Raw genomic sequence first — 15,914 nt, forward strand, 5'->3', positions numbered from 1 at the left:
GAAGCTTAATTTGCTGAGATAGGTGCAGAAAGGAGCACAACATATGTCACTACTACGCTAATGGGTTTAGATTCACACAGCTTTTAAATTTGCAGACTTGGCCAGAATGTAAACCAAATTTAGTATAATCCTAACAACAAAAATGAACTTCAGTAAATGCATCCGCATGAAAGCAAATTTATTCTAAGAGGGGCTGCATGGCGTAAAGGTACTAAAATGACAGCAATATGACTCATTCCTATACTGATTAAATAGTTATTAAATGCAGTTTTTCAGAGCCTGGTATTAAGCTGTTTCAATGTAAAATCCCATTAACTGCATAACACAGTACCACTAAATTGCTCTGCCATCCTTAGATGTAAATCATTTCTAAGAGCATTCAATACATGTATTATTTAAAATTGAAGTGCTAATACAAGGTGGCAGATAATGCCCAAAACTGTGACTTCCCACTGCATTTAAATATAGAAGATTTTGGAGTCTCTATTAAGTTAGTTCTAGCAGCTTGATCCCAAATTCTGTTTGCCTTGTCCCAGTGAGGTAACTTAAAGCCAGTTTTGTGTCTCCAATTTGTAACTGAATCACAATCTTAGACAATAAGTAAAATAAAAGCATAGCATTTCAAAGATAAATATGGTCTCATTTATTCGTGAGCAATAATTTCACTGATGAACCTAAAGTTTAGAGATTCAACATTAATACAGATAGAAAGGAATAAAATTCCACTTTCAAGGAGGAGCTGTAAGCCTGGAGTCCACCTCAACGCCAGTGAAATTGCTTTGCGATTTATTTTAATGGGAGCTCATCTACAAAATAATCTGAATTTATTACAAAATTTCATTAGAATGTTGTTTTCTTACCTGCTTCAGTACATTATCCAAAGCAGAGATCTTACAAATCCAAGGTCTCCCAGAAACACTTGTACCAATGCTATCATCAATTTGTACCCATTGTATAGTTTTACCTCCAAAAGTCACAAAACAACTACAGGAACCATTTTTTTTCCCTTTCTTTTGTTTGGCTTATAATTTGCTTACACAACATTCACTGAAGTGAAAAGAATTAGTTTGGTCTTTTTTAGGAATCTGATCTTCATTAACACAGAATATTATAAAAATCCTTTTTTGATCTGTCAAAGGTTGTAGATTTTCTACAATTATTTTGAAAGAGACCATTAACTCCCTTACCATGATTTTGTGCACAAGCATACATAAAACTTAGTAACTCTCAAAGCATAATAAAACTCACAGGTAAGCTTTTATCCAGTGCTGGGATTGGCAGAGGTACAGGAATGGCACGTGGCTTGGGTACAGTCAAATTAAACTCCTCTGGCTGAGTGACCCTCGAACTCTTGACAGTGGTAGTACGATTATTCAATTTATCTGTGAGCTGTTCAATCAGTTGCTGTACTTTCGGCTGCCATCTTCAAATAAAAACAGATTTTTCAATTTTATTTCATTATTTTCTCTCATGCAAACTTACAAACCGTGTATGAGGTTGGCATTGGTGCAAATTCTGTAGTGCTTTCAGACATTCAATTTTAATAAAACTGACCTATGAGTTTGTGCTCATGATTTAGTTGGACTGTATTACTTCACCTCTTGATGGATGCCAGTCCATTCAGACTAGTGGGGGTGAAACAGCCACAGTTTTTGCTGACTAAGCAACTACATAGCCAGTTCGTTTTGTAGGAGGACCAGACTATGAATCAGAAAAGCAGCTTTCATAAGCTAAGTACACGCTTATCATACTTAAATGCAAAAACTATGAACAGTGGCCTGAGCATTGCCACTTTTACCAACTGAGAGCACACATAAATCCATCTCATAGCACAGGCGGTTCTAATAAAAAAAGAGAAAGTTGTAAGGAGTTGGGTGAATTAGCGAATGAACCCTCAGTGAACCCTGTGGGGCCGTCAAGATGATTTTGATTTCTCTGTTTGGATTCTGGTTTGTAGGAAGGGTCAGACTTCTTCCAAGGAATGGCATGAAGGTGCAGAATTCAAGGTAACACACAAGTTATCACGGGGCTAATTATAGTGACAGCTTCATGTCAGTTACTCCTCCTCTGTATGTGTTTTGTCTCTAAGTATTACACATGCAATGCAGCTCTCCCAGAACTTAAAAAGCAGCCGACAGTGCAAATTTGCAGTAACTTGTTTATGTGACTGTTACCTTAGCTAGTACTGTCATTGTGGGATGAGGCTTGCAAGTAACTTCTGCAAGTAATGTAGCTCCATTAAAATAAATAGGAGTCTTTATGTTAACCTCATTGACCTTAGAAAGGGAAATACAAAGACACATTTAAAAGACTTCAAGCTGATTGAACCGATCAATGCATCCTTAACCCTTCGAAGCAAGTTTCAAACCCAGTAATCAAATAAGGGCTTTAACATTCTTGTGCAACTTAGATTTACTAATTCTAGGCAAAACACATTCGTTACGTTGAATGCAACTGACTGTGAAGAACAGCTCCAATAAGCTTAGTGTTAATGAAACAAGCTATAGATTAAGCCTCTGCCTGCATGCATATGTATATAGATGTGTATATATACAGCGTGCATACGTGTGTCTATCTCTGTCTGTATATCTCTATCTGTATCTTTACACTATTGTAAGCATATGTTATAATTAGAATTACTACAGTGGAATAAATTGAGTCAAATTCTTACTGCAGATATATCCCTGCAGTTCCTGTAGAACTGTGTGGAATTTGGAGTATTGCAAACCAAACCTATGGTGTACTTTTGCTAATTTGGCACAATTTACATAGTAGGAAATAATTAATTATACTGACTTCAGTTTCACAGAAGTGGATGCAAACTCTTTTTCAGCTGACACAGTTTATAACCTATTTTTGTGTAATGGCGTTAGCCACGATCTGGGTGAATCTATCGTGCAGTGAGGAGGATGTGTGATTGCAGCCACACAGGTGTACCAATGCCAGCTCCAATTTATCTGTCCTGGCTAAAAATGAGAGTGAAAAAGTGACACAATAGGCTGCAGAGCTACTGTTTCTCCACATGAAAATGTTGCTACTACTGTAGCACCACCTAACCAATGTGTGGACACACCTGGCACCTCAAAGCAATAAACGATGCTGCAATTATGTAAATAAATAATAGTTTTAAAAGACTTGTTTACATGCTTATCTGATTTGCTCAGAAGGGATTTTACGGCCGTTGGCATAATCAAGTCTGTGCATAAAGCCCAACTCAGGCAAGGCACTCATCTTTTTTCATATACTTAATGTCATACAGATGTTGAAGGAACTTAGGAGACATGAATCTAACTCTGTGAGATAATGCAAACCTTCTATTTTTTGTTTTCAGAGTACAATGTTTGATCTGTTCAGGGGCACTGAGAAACAAATGTATGACAGCTGCAAAAGGACTCTTCCATGAGAGAACTTTGCCTCTCGATAAGCAAAAGGGGTTCCTATAGTCTCATGAAGACAAGAGGGGTTCTGAGTGACTTCAACAGGACAAACACTTTAAAAGCAAATTGAACTTTGAGGGGAAGCTTTCTGCATCATTTCAACTTTGAGGTGGCCACAGGCTACTTCAGTCCTGCTTACCTTAGCAGTGGATCAATCCAGTTCTCTTTTACATAAGGTGAATCGTAGAACTTACTCCATTCATCTTTTATCCACGTGTTCAAATACAAGGCATTGAAGAAAAATCTAAGAAACTAACAATAAGTTATTTCTTTTAAACATGAGCACTGAATGTATGGTGTATATAAGACTACAAAAAGACAGTTGCTTTTACTAGAAACACTGCTGAAGAACTTGCTTGTATTTTACCCTCTAATTATAATCATAGGTGTTCAAAGTTCTGTTAGAACAGTCCCATGTCTTTCAGCCCTATTTTGTGAAACACAAATAGATACCAAAAATATTTTTAGTGGCCTAAAAAAAAATCTAGAGACTACAATGTGGTGATGTGTTGATGCATCTTTAATTTGCTTCAGACATTGTGAAACAAAAGGTTTTATTCAAAATTAAATTTATTACCACTGCAACACACTGATCTACTGATTTTAGTATAATTATACAATAGAGCTTCAGAGTCTAATACATGCACAATCAACTCCTCATTATCTATCGCTAGATGATCCATGGTGCCCAGAAACATCTCAGGTTTGGCATTGCATGTGATTTCTTAAATTCCTTTCATATCCCTGGGAACTGGGCAGGGAGAATTGCTGAGAACTGTAGTAACTGCTATACAATATAGTTTCTTTTTTTATTGAAATATAATTAATTGGCATATTCCCATTAAACTAGAAGACTGAAATTTGGCACACTTAAACATTGCAGAGCTCTACATGCTGGAGAAATACCAACTAACATTTGAACTTTTGTTTCCCACTGGAGTTCACCAGGAGGTCAAGAGCTGTTCTTTAAAACTTGAACTCCTCGAATGGCCTTTTGAAACAGACTCTTGGAAAATGGCACTTGGATTCAGCATGTGTCATGTACAGCAACGTAAATTGCAAACTTAAACATGAAATTTTTCATTAAAATTCTTGGAAATGAAAGTACAAGCAAGTATCCTGCTGAAATAATCCCAGTAATAGTAAAAAAGCACACTAAATAATATAGACATTATGAGACATACTGTAAAGCAGTGTGCAGTCACTTGAGAAGCTTCAATTGGAGACTGCAGAGCTTATTAGTTCAGGTCTGGCACCAGCCCTGTCTTGGGCTGGTTTTCACAGAGCCATACAGGTCTCTGTATTGAGTTTTTGGTTCTGGAGGACTACCAAGGAGCTTCTTCATTCACATATTGCCAGGGCCAAGGTGGCTTAGAGCTTTGTGATTAATTCAGCTATAAACAGTTCAGATTTGACTCAAGGTGTTTGCTGCAGATGTTCAACAGGTGTAGAAAGCCTGCTGCTTGAAATCTATAGTCTTGATGTGACCATTTCCAACTGGAACAGGCTGCCCAGGGACGTTGTGGAGTCTCCTTCTCTGGAGACATTGAAAACCCACGTGGACCCCTTCCTGTGTAACCTCATCTGGGTGTTCCTGCTCTGGCAGGGGGATTGGACTGGATGAGCTTTTGAGGTCCCTTTCAATCCCTGACATTCTGTGATTCTGTGATTCTGTGAATTAATCCGTAAATTAGGCTTATTTTCATCTACGGTGCTTTTGTTAGAGTCAAAAGACTGATCAACAACTGAAGGGCTAAATGAGTATTACCCCCCTGGATTCCTAGTCTTGTCTAGAAACTACTGCTCTTCCCCAAAACTGCAGATGCTGGCATATAAATACACCATCCAAAAGAAGATATTTCATCCCTAAAAGTGTGACTATAAACTAAGTGTTGAATTGTGAAGAAGTTGTTTTGTTGGTGCTTGCAGATTCAGTGGAGTTCACTGAGTATATGATAAGGGATGAATTTTGTCCCATTGGTCTAGAAATTCATTAATTTTCCTTATGGAGAATCTTTCTCTGTAGTGCATGCACGTTGGATTACAATTTTCACCTAACATACTAATTTGTACTTATGCAATGTGTAAATAAATGCTAGAAGTCTAGACAGAGTTCATGCTCCCCAACAGGACCGATGCACTGTATGCACACTACTTCTACCAGTTATCATAACACAATTGTATATCCATGTATCCCGCCTGTATATATGGTTGCAGACACAGAGAACATGTCCCCTGCTAAAGTACTCTTCTGACCTTATGGAAGACCCTGACTATAGACAAAGTTTACAAAAGATGTGTTTTTAAACAGATGTAAGCAAGTGTGTATGCAGGGGTGGATTGAACATGAGCTGGTGTACTTAAAATGAGGCAGACTCTGAGGGCTGAAGCTAGTTTCAAATTTCTAGGCATTCAGAGAGCTCACAGAATAAGCTGATGTAGAAATACTGCAGGTGGTGATTTGTAAATCCTCCGGTTTTCTTTCACTAGCTTCCATTAAGCTGCACTCCTCCCTCTCTGTGTCCTGAGCGTTCCTCTTTTAGAGCCTAGTCCACCCCCAGAGGCTGCAGCCAGTTGTCTGCTACATTGCCACATGAAACTGAGCCCCTGAGCTGTTTCAGCCCTCCTGGCTGATCTTCTCCATCTGGGTCTTCTAAACATTTGCTGTAACTATCTTTTACAAAGTATTTGCAACTCAACTACCTCTTCAAGGCAGATGAAACTGTAATAAAGGCACACAGTTAGTGATTTCTAGCTGTTGTATTTAACAGCTGGCTATTGCCCCTTGAGGCCTCCTACTGCAACATCAGTTATGTCCTGATTATGAACATTTCACACTGTATTAAGACAAATGGTAATTATGTGATTGATATACACTGTGATGTAGTCCTATGAGGTACGGAGAACGGTTCACTGTGTAAGCAGATATCAATACTGTGATGTGTATTTTAGTAGCTTTAGTCACAGTCCACAGAGAAATGCTACGATAAGGATATGCCCCAATATGCATCACGCTAGAGAAGGCTCCGAACGCTGCCCTGGAAGGGTTAACCAGGGACTGCAATGCAGGGATTGCAAACAGCACTGCAGGGTCACCAGACATCACTTCCGACCAAAGTCTGCCTGAGCCAAAGTCCACGATCTTGGTTTTGATAATCAATATCACAGATGGCGAACGTGGGCAGCATAAGACCCATGAAGCCATAGCACATTTCTTAACTACAGAAACTTCTGTGTTTTGCGAGCTGAATTGGTAGGAAAGATCCCTTATATTTCTGTTTTGTCTTTGGCCACACAGGAGGCAACTCCAATATCAGCAGTCGTTGCTTTTATAGCAGCAAAATCTGGCTTGAAGTTCTCATAGGTTTCTGTTTGGATATTACCACCATTTGTCTCCTTAAAGAAAGTCACTGGACAGTTAATAGCACTATTCTGCTTACTCCTCTGTCTTGAATGTTCCAAGACTTTCACTGCTCACAGATCTTGACAACCAAGATTCCTTTCCCTTCTAGAAGTGGTGGAATTACACCAGAAATTAATTGTTCCCAATTTTTTACTATTTTCACGTACTCTGGCTGCAATAAGACAAGCGTGTATTGTTAAAGACTGTTTTGTAATGCATTTTTACAGGCAGGCTAAATTAATACCTTGCTTTCGAGAATTTGAACATGCCCTGCTAATATCATTAATGTAATTTTACACAGTGGGATTTTATAGATTTCTCAAAAACAAATAAAAAAGGGAAGTTTCCTCATTTGATATTATCTTTTCATCCATGTAATCATCTGCTGAGCTGAAATCCTTATAATCACAACATAAGCTTTTGACTCTTGAGTTAAGGAAGGAACTTCGAGAAACGGCAGGTTCTTTTTCTCCAGGCAGGTCAGCTGCTGCCTGCCAATGATGTTATTTTGCTGTGCACACCTCCAGCTATTTGTCGTAGTAGCAAAAGCAATCAAGGAGGTTCCTGCCTCTCTTCACCTGCTGATTCTTTCCCTTTTATTGTAGTTTAGCTCTTCACCTATGCCAGCTCAATCACCTGCAGGATTGTACCTTTCAACTGCGACAGAGAAATGAAGAGGAAGGCAAGAAGCTCTTCAGAAGGCTTTCCTTTAAGGAAATTGTAATGGGTGACTCTATTTTGAGGATCTTGAGGTAAAGCTGTAGAGAAGAGTGTCGTACATGCTCACATGTCCTTCTGCCATTGTCTGACCCAACTGGGACCTTTTTTGCCCCCATGTCCACCATGAGGTTGATCTTGTCCTACTATTGCTACATCATCATAACAGCAATTACAACACCCATTCTTATATTGTGATTTTCCTTTGCAGATCCCTGAGGTTCTTTATGAAGGACTTCACTGCTATTAGAAGCAATCAGAACATGAAACAGAACAACCCAGGTTCTTGAATGCTAGAAACAAAACACTAGTTATTTTGCATTTTTTACAAGAAAATGATGAAATTATAAAGCTGTTTACTTCAACTTTTTATTTCAACAGTGTATTGTCTCTAACATACAAACACTTAAATTTTACAAGAACTATAAAAGAATAACATGTATGAGTAATAGAACAGAAAAGTAGGCCTGAGCTAGCAATACATAGCTAGGCTCTTAGAAGAACAATCACACTAAAGTTAACAAAATTGGGTTTTATCCTATGGTTCTGTAATTATACAACCATAAGGAATTTTTGCATGTATACTTAATATTTAAGAGAAATGTTTACTCACACAAATCGATCTTATTCAGCTGAATAGTCCATTTAATTTCATAAAGACTACTCATTTGAGTAAAGTTTATCTGCAGGATTAAGAAAATTGCATTCAGCCTGTGATGTGCAGAAAATATTTTTTTATTAAAGTAAATTTATTCTAAGTAAATATATGTGAATATTTTTTCTGCATCTTAACTGAACTCAGAGACAATAGTCATCAGGCAAAATCTGCAGGTCAGCACCCTGAAGGAGAATCCCAAATTTCTGACAACTTCTGTTGCTAGGGCTGCAGATCTGCCTTCTGCTGTTTTTGTCTCTGTTGCTGGGGGGACCAAACGCTGCTTCTAAATCCTCTGCTGCAGGTGCATTAATATAATCTAGCATCACTTTGGAGACAAAGAACCTCTTCTAACGCAAGAGAAGAAAACCTAGGTACCATGGTGATGATGATCTGCTAAGATACTTAAGCAAACAAAGTTACATCTACAGGAAAAAAAGTAGCAGGTGCAGATCATTGTGTAATGCAGCACTTCCCTATCAGAAAAGAGTCATCCCAGACAAGGAAGGAGACGTTATCTGAAACAGAACATCAGGGCACTGACAGTTGAGCCATATAGAGCTAGGTGAATGCAATCAGCAAGAGGTAACTGGCAAGAAGTGGGAAAACTGTGTTGCTAGCTGGATAAGCTCAAGATGCATCCAATCCAGTGGCTGTGTCTGAGGTGTTTACCAAAGAAGGGCTGGGAGAGCAGTTCAGAAAGGGTGATTTGTCTGTCTACCAGATTATGATAATTCTTCCAGCCACTTCTCTGCTCTAACAGTTAATGAAATATATCATTTTTGTCTCTGAATGGAATTAATAAAAACTATTCCATAGTAAGCCCATCAAAACAAATTGAATAGAGTGTTTCTAAAAATGTTACGCAGACAATCTAACCTACTGTCTTCCTACATATTACAGAGCAACTGTACTCATTATAGAGACACTGGCATCCACAGGAACATTCAAAATAATCAGTACAGGGACAAGCCTTAGCCTTTTGAGTATTAATTACTATCTCTTGAATTCCACACTTTTTATTCACAGAATCACAGAATGGTTGGGGTTGGAAGGGACCTCTGGAGATCATCCAGTCCAACCCACCTGCTAAAGCAGGTTCATCAGAGCAGAACTTTGTTGTCGTGCTCTCTGTTTGGCAGCAATGGTTTGGCCAATGGCACCTATGTTGTAATGGAGTAATTGGTACGTGCATAGCTCCAAACGAGCAATTGCCTTTTGAGGAGGAGAAAAAGCAATGGAAGGGCAATAGTCTTAGTAGAACAATAGGTGGTAGGAGGCAGTGGGTTGTTCAGGGAAAAAAGAGCACTAATCAGCGGGAACTGCAAGTTTCAATAAATTCATCACATCTGGAAAAAACTTCTCTTATCTAAAGTCAAAGAGAAAATGCGAGCAGAGCCAAGAGTATCCAAGTTAAAGGGACAACTGTAAATCACATGAACTGTAAACCATGTGATTATTCTACCTTCTCAGACTATATAAAATACATTTTAACTTGATCTTTGACTGAATATGAGGTAGTCACTGTGTAAATATAGAAATTGAAGAGTTTTGTGATAACAAAATACAAATTTATTTTCTGAATTTAAACAGATAATAACACTGATTTCTCAATTTAGATTATACTGAAAGTTCAGAAAAGTCATCTGATTAATCAAAATGAAGAGACCATTAGTTATTTTTAAGAAATGTTTTGTGCTTTCATTACCTTTTGCATTTTTGCAGTGTCCAGAGATTTCACAATTCTGCTGAACTGCTGAAGACCAAGCTCTTCTAGTTGAAAAGTAGCCAGGTAACAAATAGCTATCAAAAGATACACACATTTAAAATGCAGCAGGAAATTCAAATAAAGCTACACTCTATACACAGCGTACTCTTGGATTTAGACTGTTACTTTAATTTTAAATAGTGTTTAATAGTGTTAATAGTAGCGTTTGGAATCCTGTAAGGCCCAAGGTAAGATCTTGCCATGATTTCAGAGTCATTTCATAGTCATCATGCCAACATCACCACTAAAATAAGCAGTTCTGTCAACCCCTGATGGCTTGTTCCCGTCCCCTCCTTTTACTTCCTGGTGTTAGAGCCACCCACACAGCCACGTTAAACCAGACTGGGAATTTTAACCTGAAGCACTTTCTTGATCAGTTCACTGGCTGGCTGCTAAACACAAGTTCTAACTTAGAGGAAATTTGACACAGGGGTGAGATTGAGCTGCCAGTGGGGAGGAAAAGGGTGGCCTCTCTCTTTGGGTGGTGGTACCAGCTTATACAGCAAATATCTGCATATTCCACCTGCGAAAATGCTGTGTTAATCTGGCAACAAGGCAAGGAGAATAGGAGTCAGATGGCTCCTGAGAGACATGACTGAAAAGTTTCTGACAGTATTATCTTGCAGGAAACAGCTCTCTTTTAGTGTAACCAAAATCTCCCACGTAAGCAAGCTTATTCTGAGAAAATTTAATGTGAACAGGAGACATAATAGTAAGTTTTGATAGTGAATTTTTCAACATAATGTTTTCAGAGACGATAGCTCTTATTCTTCCGTTCCAAAATCCTAGTTTACTATACATAACAATAAATTTTTAAAAATTATACATAAAATATATTTCTAGTATTTAATTTCCTTTTTCTTTTTAAGTGACCATTTTGCAGAAAGTGTTGTCATCTTTGTTTTTATTCTGAATCAGAATAAAACCAAATTTTTAAATTGTGACATTCTCTTGGAAATCCAAACCTAATTCTTGCATCCCCCTCTGGCAAGTATGCAGTTCAACACAGGAAGAGCCACAGCCAGTGCTGAGAGATTTTTGCAGACTTGTGAAGTTCATGAGCTCCCGCATCAGCTTTCATTTAACCATATTCACTTTGATCGATCGGGCTTCACTTGCACTGCAGTATTTTAGCTGCCACCAAATAGTAATGATAAAATCAGTGAATTCTGACCAATGTGCTGCAGGCAGCTCAGCATATCGTTAGGCTTCAGTCTTGTGCTTTAGCATAGCAACATATTTAAGCAGTCTTAGTAGAGTATACATTTATCTTCTACAAGCTTTATTAAATTCAAATCTGCTCACACATAGCAACAGCCTTTGTAAGCAGCTTTGATCATTTAAGTGTCAGTGCAGCTTGGCAAAGGGAATCACAAGCAGCTTAAAAAAATGTAAGCCAGTGACCTTAGACTCTTAACTTGTTGATAAAGGAAAATTTTCCGGGGTCTACCCTCTGCTATGATTAATGAAGGCTTTTGAGCGGACCAGTCCTGACAATCCAATTATAGCAACACTCAGCTTAAAGGTATAATTTATGTGCCCCAGACAGTGAAAAACATGGCTATGGAGAAATGGAGACAACGAAGCATTACCATTTAGAATAAACTCAATGTACTATTAATTTCATCCTTGATAGTTTAGGTTCTATTTCATTTGTTATTTGATTTAGATTTCTATACCTTTCCAGATTGTGACAGAAGCAATGAGAATTGCCATAAAAGTTTAGCAGTTTTAAAAACATAAAATGTAGATATACTGATATTAGATATGTTTTTGTATTTTTCAACCACTTTGTATTAAACTGGCTGGATTTTTCAAAGTACCCACAAAGCTTCAGAACATATCTGACTCAGAAAACCAGTGCCAGTGGGATTTGTGATTCCAGTTTGTTTGGGGACTTAACAAATCAACCTCAGTATATGTGTATTAAATGCATTTTAAATTACTTTTGAATGTATTTCTCAATGCCTGAAATAATGCTGGAAGTAGTAGCTACTCTGATTGACTAGCTCATATGATCAAATATAGTTGTATTGTAACTGATTCTAATGAAGTAACTAATAAAAGGAAAATAATTGATGTCACTCATGGAGATAGACAGAAATCTCTTTATGTCATTGTGATGGTCAGTTACAAAAACCCCATGTATAGGTAGAGCCAAACAGAGCTTCATACTGTGAGACATGCCGAGCTCCTCAGCAGCCAGAGCTCTGTTATACTATTTTGAATTGGAATGGCTGAGCTATTAGGTTGCATAGAAGAGAAAAAAGGGAAATCACTGAAGAAATTTTTTTTTAAGTGGTGGTCAAACTTCCAAGATATTTCTTCCAATCACCAATGCTATTTTCCATCTGCATGTTACCTAATCTGCAGGTATATTCTGCAGCAGTTTCTTCGGTAAAATTCCAGCTAATACGAGTGAGAGTCCAGACTAAATAACAAATTCAGGATTTAAACTTTAATAGTAAGGCCATTGGAAAAGGTCCTGTATTTCATATGGCACTGGGCACAATGGGAATGCTTCAAATGTAATATAATATTAAGACCTATGCTAGTAAAATAATATTTTTAAAGTTTTGTGGAAAACACATTTGGTGCTTTAAAGAAAGCTTACCTATATAGAGGTTACGCTCAGAAATCAGGCAGTATTTCCCATCCCGAACAAAAAATGCATTGACTACTACATCCAATAAGGATTTATATTCTATGCATCCAGCTAGTGTATCCAATACAAATTTTTCTTCTGTCACATTAAGAGTCTATAGAGATACAAAATTAATAATGACTAATGCGTTCTGGAAAGAAAACGTTAGTTGTTTACAAAAAGAAGTACAATCACTTTGAAATAATTGGAAAACATGAATAATTAACAGCAATGTCTTTGGTAGGGCTGACACACTTCTAATACTACCAACTAAAGCAGTCCTAACAAATTAATGGCCCTTGTTAAGTAAAATGTAACCTTCCCCAGTGTCAAACTTTTGGTTTATCTGCTGACATACACATTTAGTTAAAAGGCCTTGATGTGTGAATGTCAACAGTTAATGCAAAGAAAATCTGAAGTTTCTGAGCTGTGAACAATTATTAACTTCGTCAACAGTACAAGAACGTTTCAGTAAGAGTTTGCTTTTCCAGTAGGAAACCTGTTCTCTGTAGATTAAGTCTGTGCTGCTTGGGGAGACCACATTGAAGGGAGAAGCTGGACAGGATTATGGAAAAGACCCTTAACTGCTACTGTAACTTAATATTGGAGAATATGACTGTTTTAAACTAAACCTGTGAGTGCCGGGATTCTTATTAATGCAGACTGTGTTTCTGATCTGCCTGTGCTCTTAGCCACTCACAATGTTCGTGCAACACCACAAGAGAACAGAAAAAGGAGGATCAGATGCCTACTGTATTGGATCCCACTTCATCACCCCTTTAAAAAGTCTGAATGCTCCTGAACTTTAGAGAAAGTTCCGCTCATAATAAATCATCTATGGAATTTCTGTTACTACATGAGAGGAATTTCCAGTGTGAATCACCTTTAAACACTGCAATAAAATCTGAGGCCCAGAACAGTTTGTTATAACATGAATTGAAAAAGGACAGCCACACTGACAAAATGACAAACAATAATGATTCTTTGAATTAATGAGGTTAGCCAAGAAGCCAAGAAAAAAGCTAATTGCATCTTCTGAAAATATGTAGTTCACATCTGATATATGATCTCTGCCAGAGCTCTGAGGTGTGGGAACAATTGAACTGCAATAATATATCAGATCAGAGGTTCACCTTGCCTAGTAGGCTATCATCTGCTAGCATCTTCATTGCTTTATTTCCCTAATATGATGCATTTCTAGTTTGAAAGTATTATTAGAGGCTGCTGGAAGGAACTATGTGAGTATTCTGATATCACAGAATTACAGAATCACAGAATCGACTGGGTTGGAAAAGACCTCAGAGATCATCGAGTCCAACCCTTGGTCCAACTCCAGTCCATTTACTAGATCATGGCACTAAGTGCCATGTCCAATCTCAGTTTAAAAACCTCCAGGGACGGCGAGTCCACCACCTCCCTGGGCAGCCATTCCAATGCCTGACCACTCTCTCTGGAAAGAATTTCTTTCTAATCTCCAGCCTAAATTTCCTCTGGCAGAGTTGAAGCCCATGCCCCCTTGTCCTATTGCTGACTGCCTGGGAGAAGAGACCAATCCCACCTGGCTAGAACTTCCCTTCAGGTAGTTCTAGAGAGTGATGAGGTCACCCCTAAGCCTCCTCTTCTCCAGACTAAACAAGGCCAGCTCCCTCAGCCTCTCCCCATAGGTCTTGTGTTCAAGTCCCTTCACCAGTCTTGTTGCTCTTCTCTGGACCCGCTCCAGCACTTCAATGTCTTTCCTGAAATGAGGGGCCCAGAACTGTATTTCAGGTGTGGTCTCACCAATGCAGAGTACAGGGGAAGGATCACTTCTCTTGTCCTGCTGACCACGCTATTTTTGATACAGGACAGGATACCGTTGGCCTTCTTGGCCACCTGGGCACACTGATTGTTCACGTTGAGCTTCCTGTCAATTAGTACCCCCAGGTCCCCTTCTGTCGGACTGCTCTCCAGCCACTCTGCGCCCAGCCTGGAGCACTCTGAGACTGAGCAAATATATGGCAAAACTTTACAGTTACAGTTCTAATTTTTAAATGTAAACAAATGATGCAGAAGTATTCCAAGTGTATTTTTTCGGATGATCGTTCAGAGTAAACGTAATTCCTTTTTACTAATCCTGCTCAAAAGCCAGGTTTCTTTCCTTCCAATTTGTGCATCATCACTAGAAAAAAAAATAGTGCCTCCATATAGTTGCCTTGATATCCATATGTATTTATACACATACACATGCATATACACACATACGTATGCAGGCAAAATTTCACCTACATACATCCTTGTGATTTCTTTACTGCCAGTGGGATTACACTAACACAGCTGACTACCTGTCTAGCAGAACTGTAATAGACATATTATTAATGATATACACACAGAAACAGAATCAAGCTTAGTTTGTCGGTTTTAGGTTCTTAAGGCTAATAATAGTTAAAATTATAGAAAAGCTTTATTTCTATAACTGACATAATCATATATGACCCTGATGACATCAAGTTGAGTGGAAGTGTTGATCTGCTGGATGGTAGGAAGGCCATACAGAGGGATCTGGACTGGCTGGATCATTGAGCTGAGGCCAATTTTATGAGGTTCAACAAGGCCAAGTGCCAGGTCCTGCACTTGGGTCACAACAACCCCAGGCAGCGCTACAGGCTCAGGGAAGAGTGGCTGGAAAGTTCCTGGAGGAAAAGGATCTGGGGGTGTTGATTGATGGCCGGCTGAACATGAGCCTGCAGTGTGCTCAGGTGGCCAAAAAGGCCAACAGCATCCTGGCTTGTATCTGGCTTGTAGTGTGGCCAGCAGGACCAGAGAAGTGATTGTCCTCTTGTACTCGGTGCTGGTGAGGCTGCACCTCGAATGCTGTGTTTAAGGAAAATAGAGTTCCATGTGTTCACAATGTCATTCCCATACAAATATCTGAAAGTGTTCTCTATATGGCATTGAATTTCAGCTTTTACTCTGATTCCCAAGTGTTTAAGTTGGAAAAGAATGATCCTGTCTGAAATTACCCTGAATGATCCTGTGAAGAAAATGTGATTCTTGTCTGAATATGTGCTGATTTGCGTTATCTCCCGCTTTTGAGAAATCCCTAGTGTCCTTAGCCTGCTTCCATGGACATATTTTCCTCTCTCCTGACACTTAGCTGTAGCTGGGAACTATGAGAAAGCTTAAGCATAGGACTTTGTACACAAACAACTTTCAACATGTTTTACTTCAAGAAATAGCATGAATTAAATGGAGAATTATCCGCAAAAAGCAAGCTTTGCCACTGTGGGTGTATGGTAATAAGGATGGTTAGA

The 15,914-nt window shown here is 38.6% G+C and overlaps 1 protein-coding gene across 1 annotated transcript in view; it reads right to left on the reverse strand.

Annotated features, from left to right (window-relative positions):
* The window catches only part of CFAP99 (cilia and flagella associated protein 99), a 60,835-nt gene that overhangs the window by 34,288 nt on the left and 10,633 nt on the right, over positions 1–15,914 (reverse strand). The window contains exons 4-7 of the mRNA XM_080343964.1: positions 12,595–12,739; positions 9,921–10,015; positions 3,577–3,689; positions 1,249–1,423 (exon numbers count right to left, since the gene is read on the reverse strand). Of these exons, the coding sequence (XP_080200090.1) occupies positions 1,249–1,423; positions 3,577–3,689; positions 9,921–10,015; positions 12,595–12,739 (528 nt within the window). The remainder of the gene's footprint in view (positions 1–1,248; positions 1,424–3,576; positions 3,690–9,920; positions 10,016–12,594; positions 12,740–15,914) is intronic.

This window comes from Nesoenas mayeri, assembly GCF_963082525.1.
Source record: "Nesoenas mayeri genome assembly, chromosome: 4".
Lineage (NCBI taxonomy): Eukaryota > Metazoa > Chordata > Aves > Columbiformes > Columbidae > Nesoenas > Nesoenas mayeri.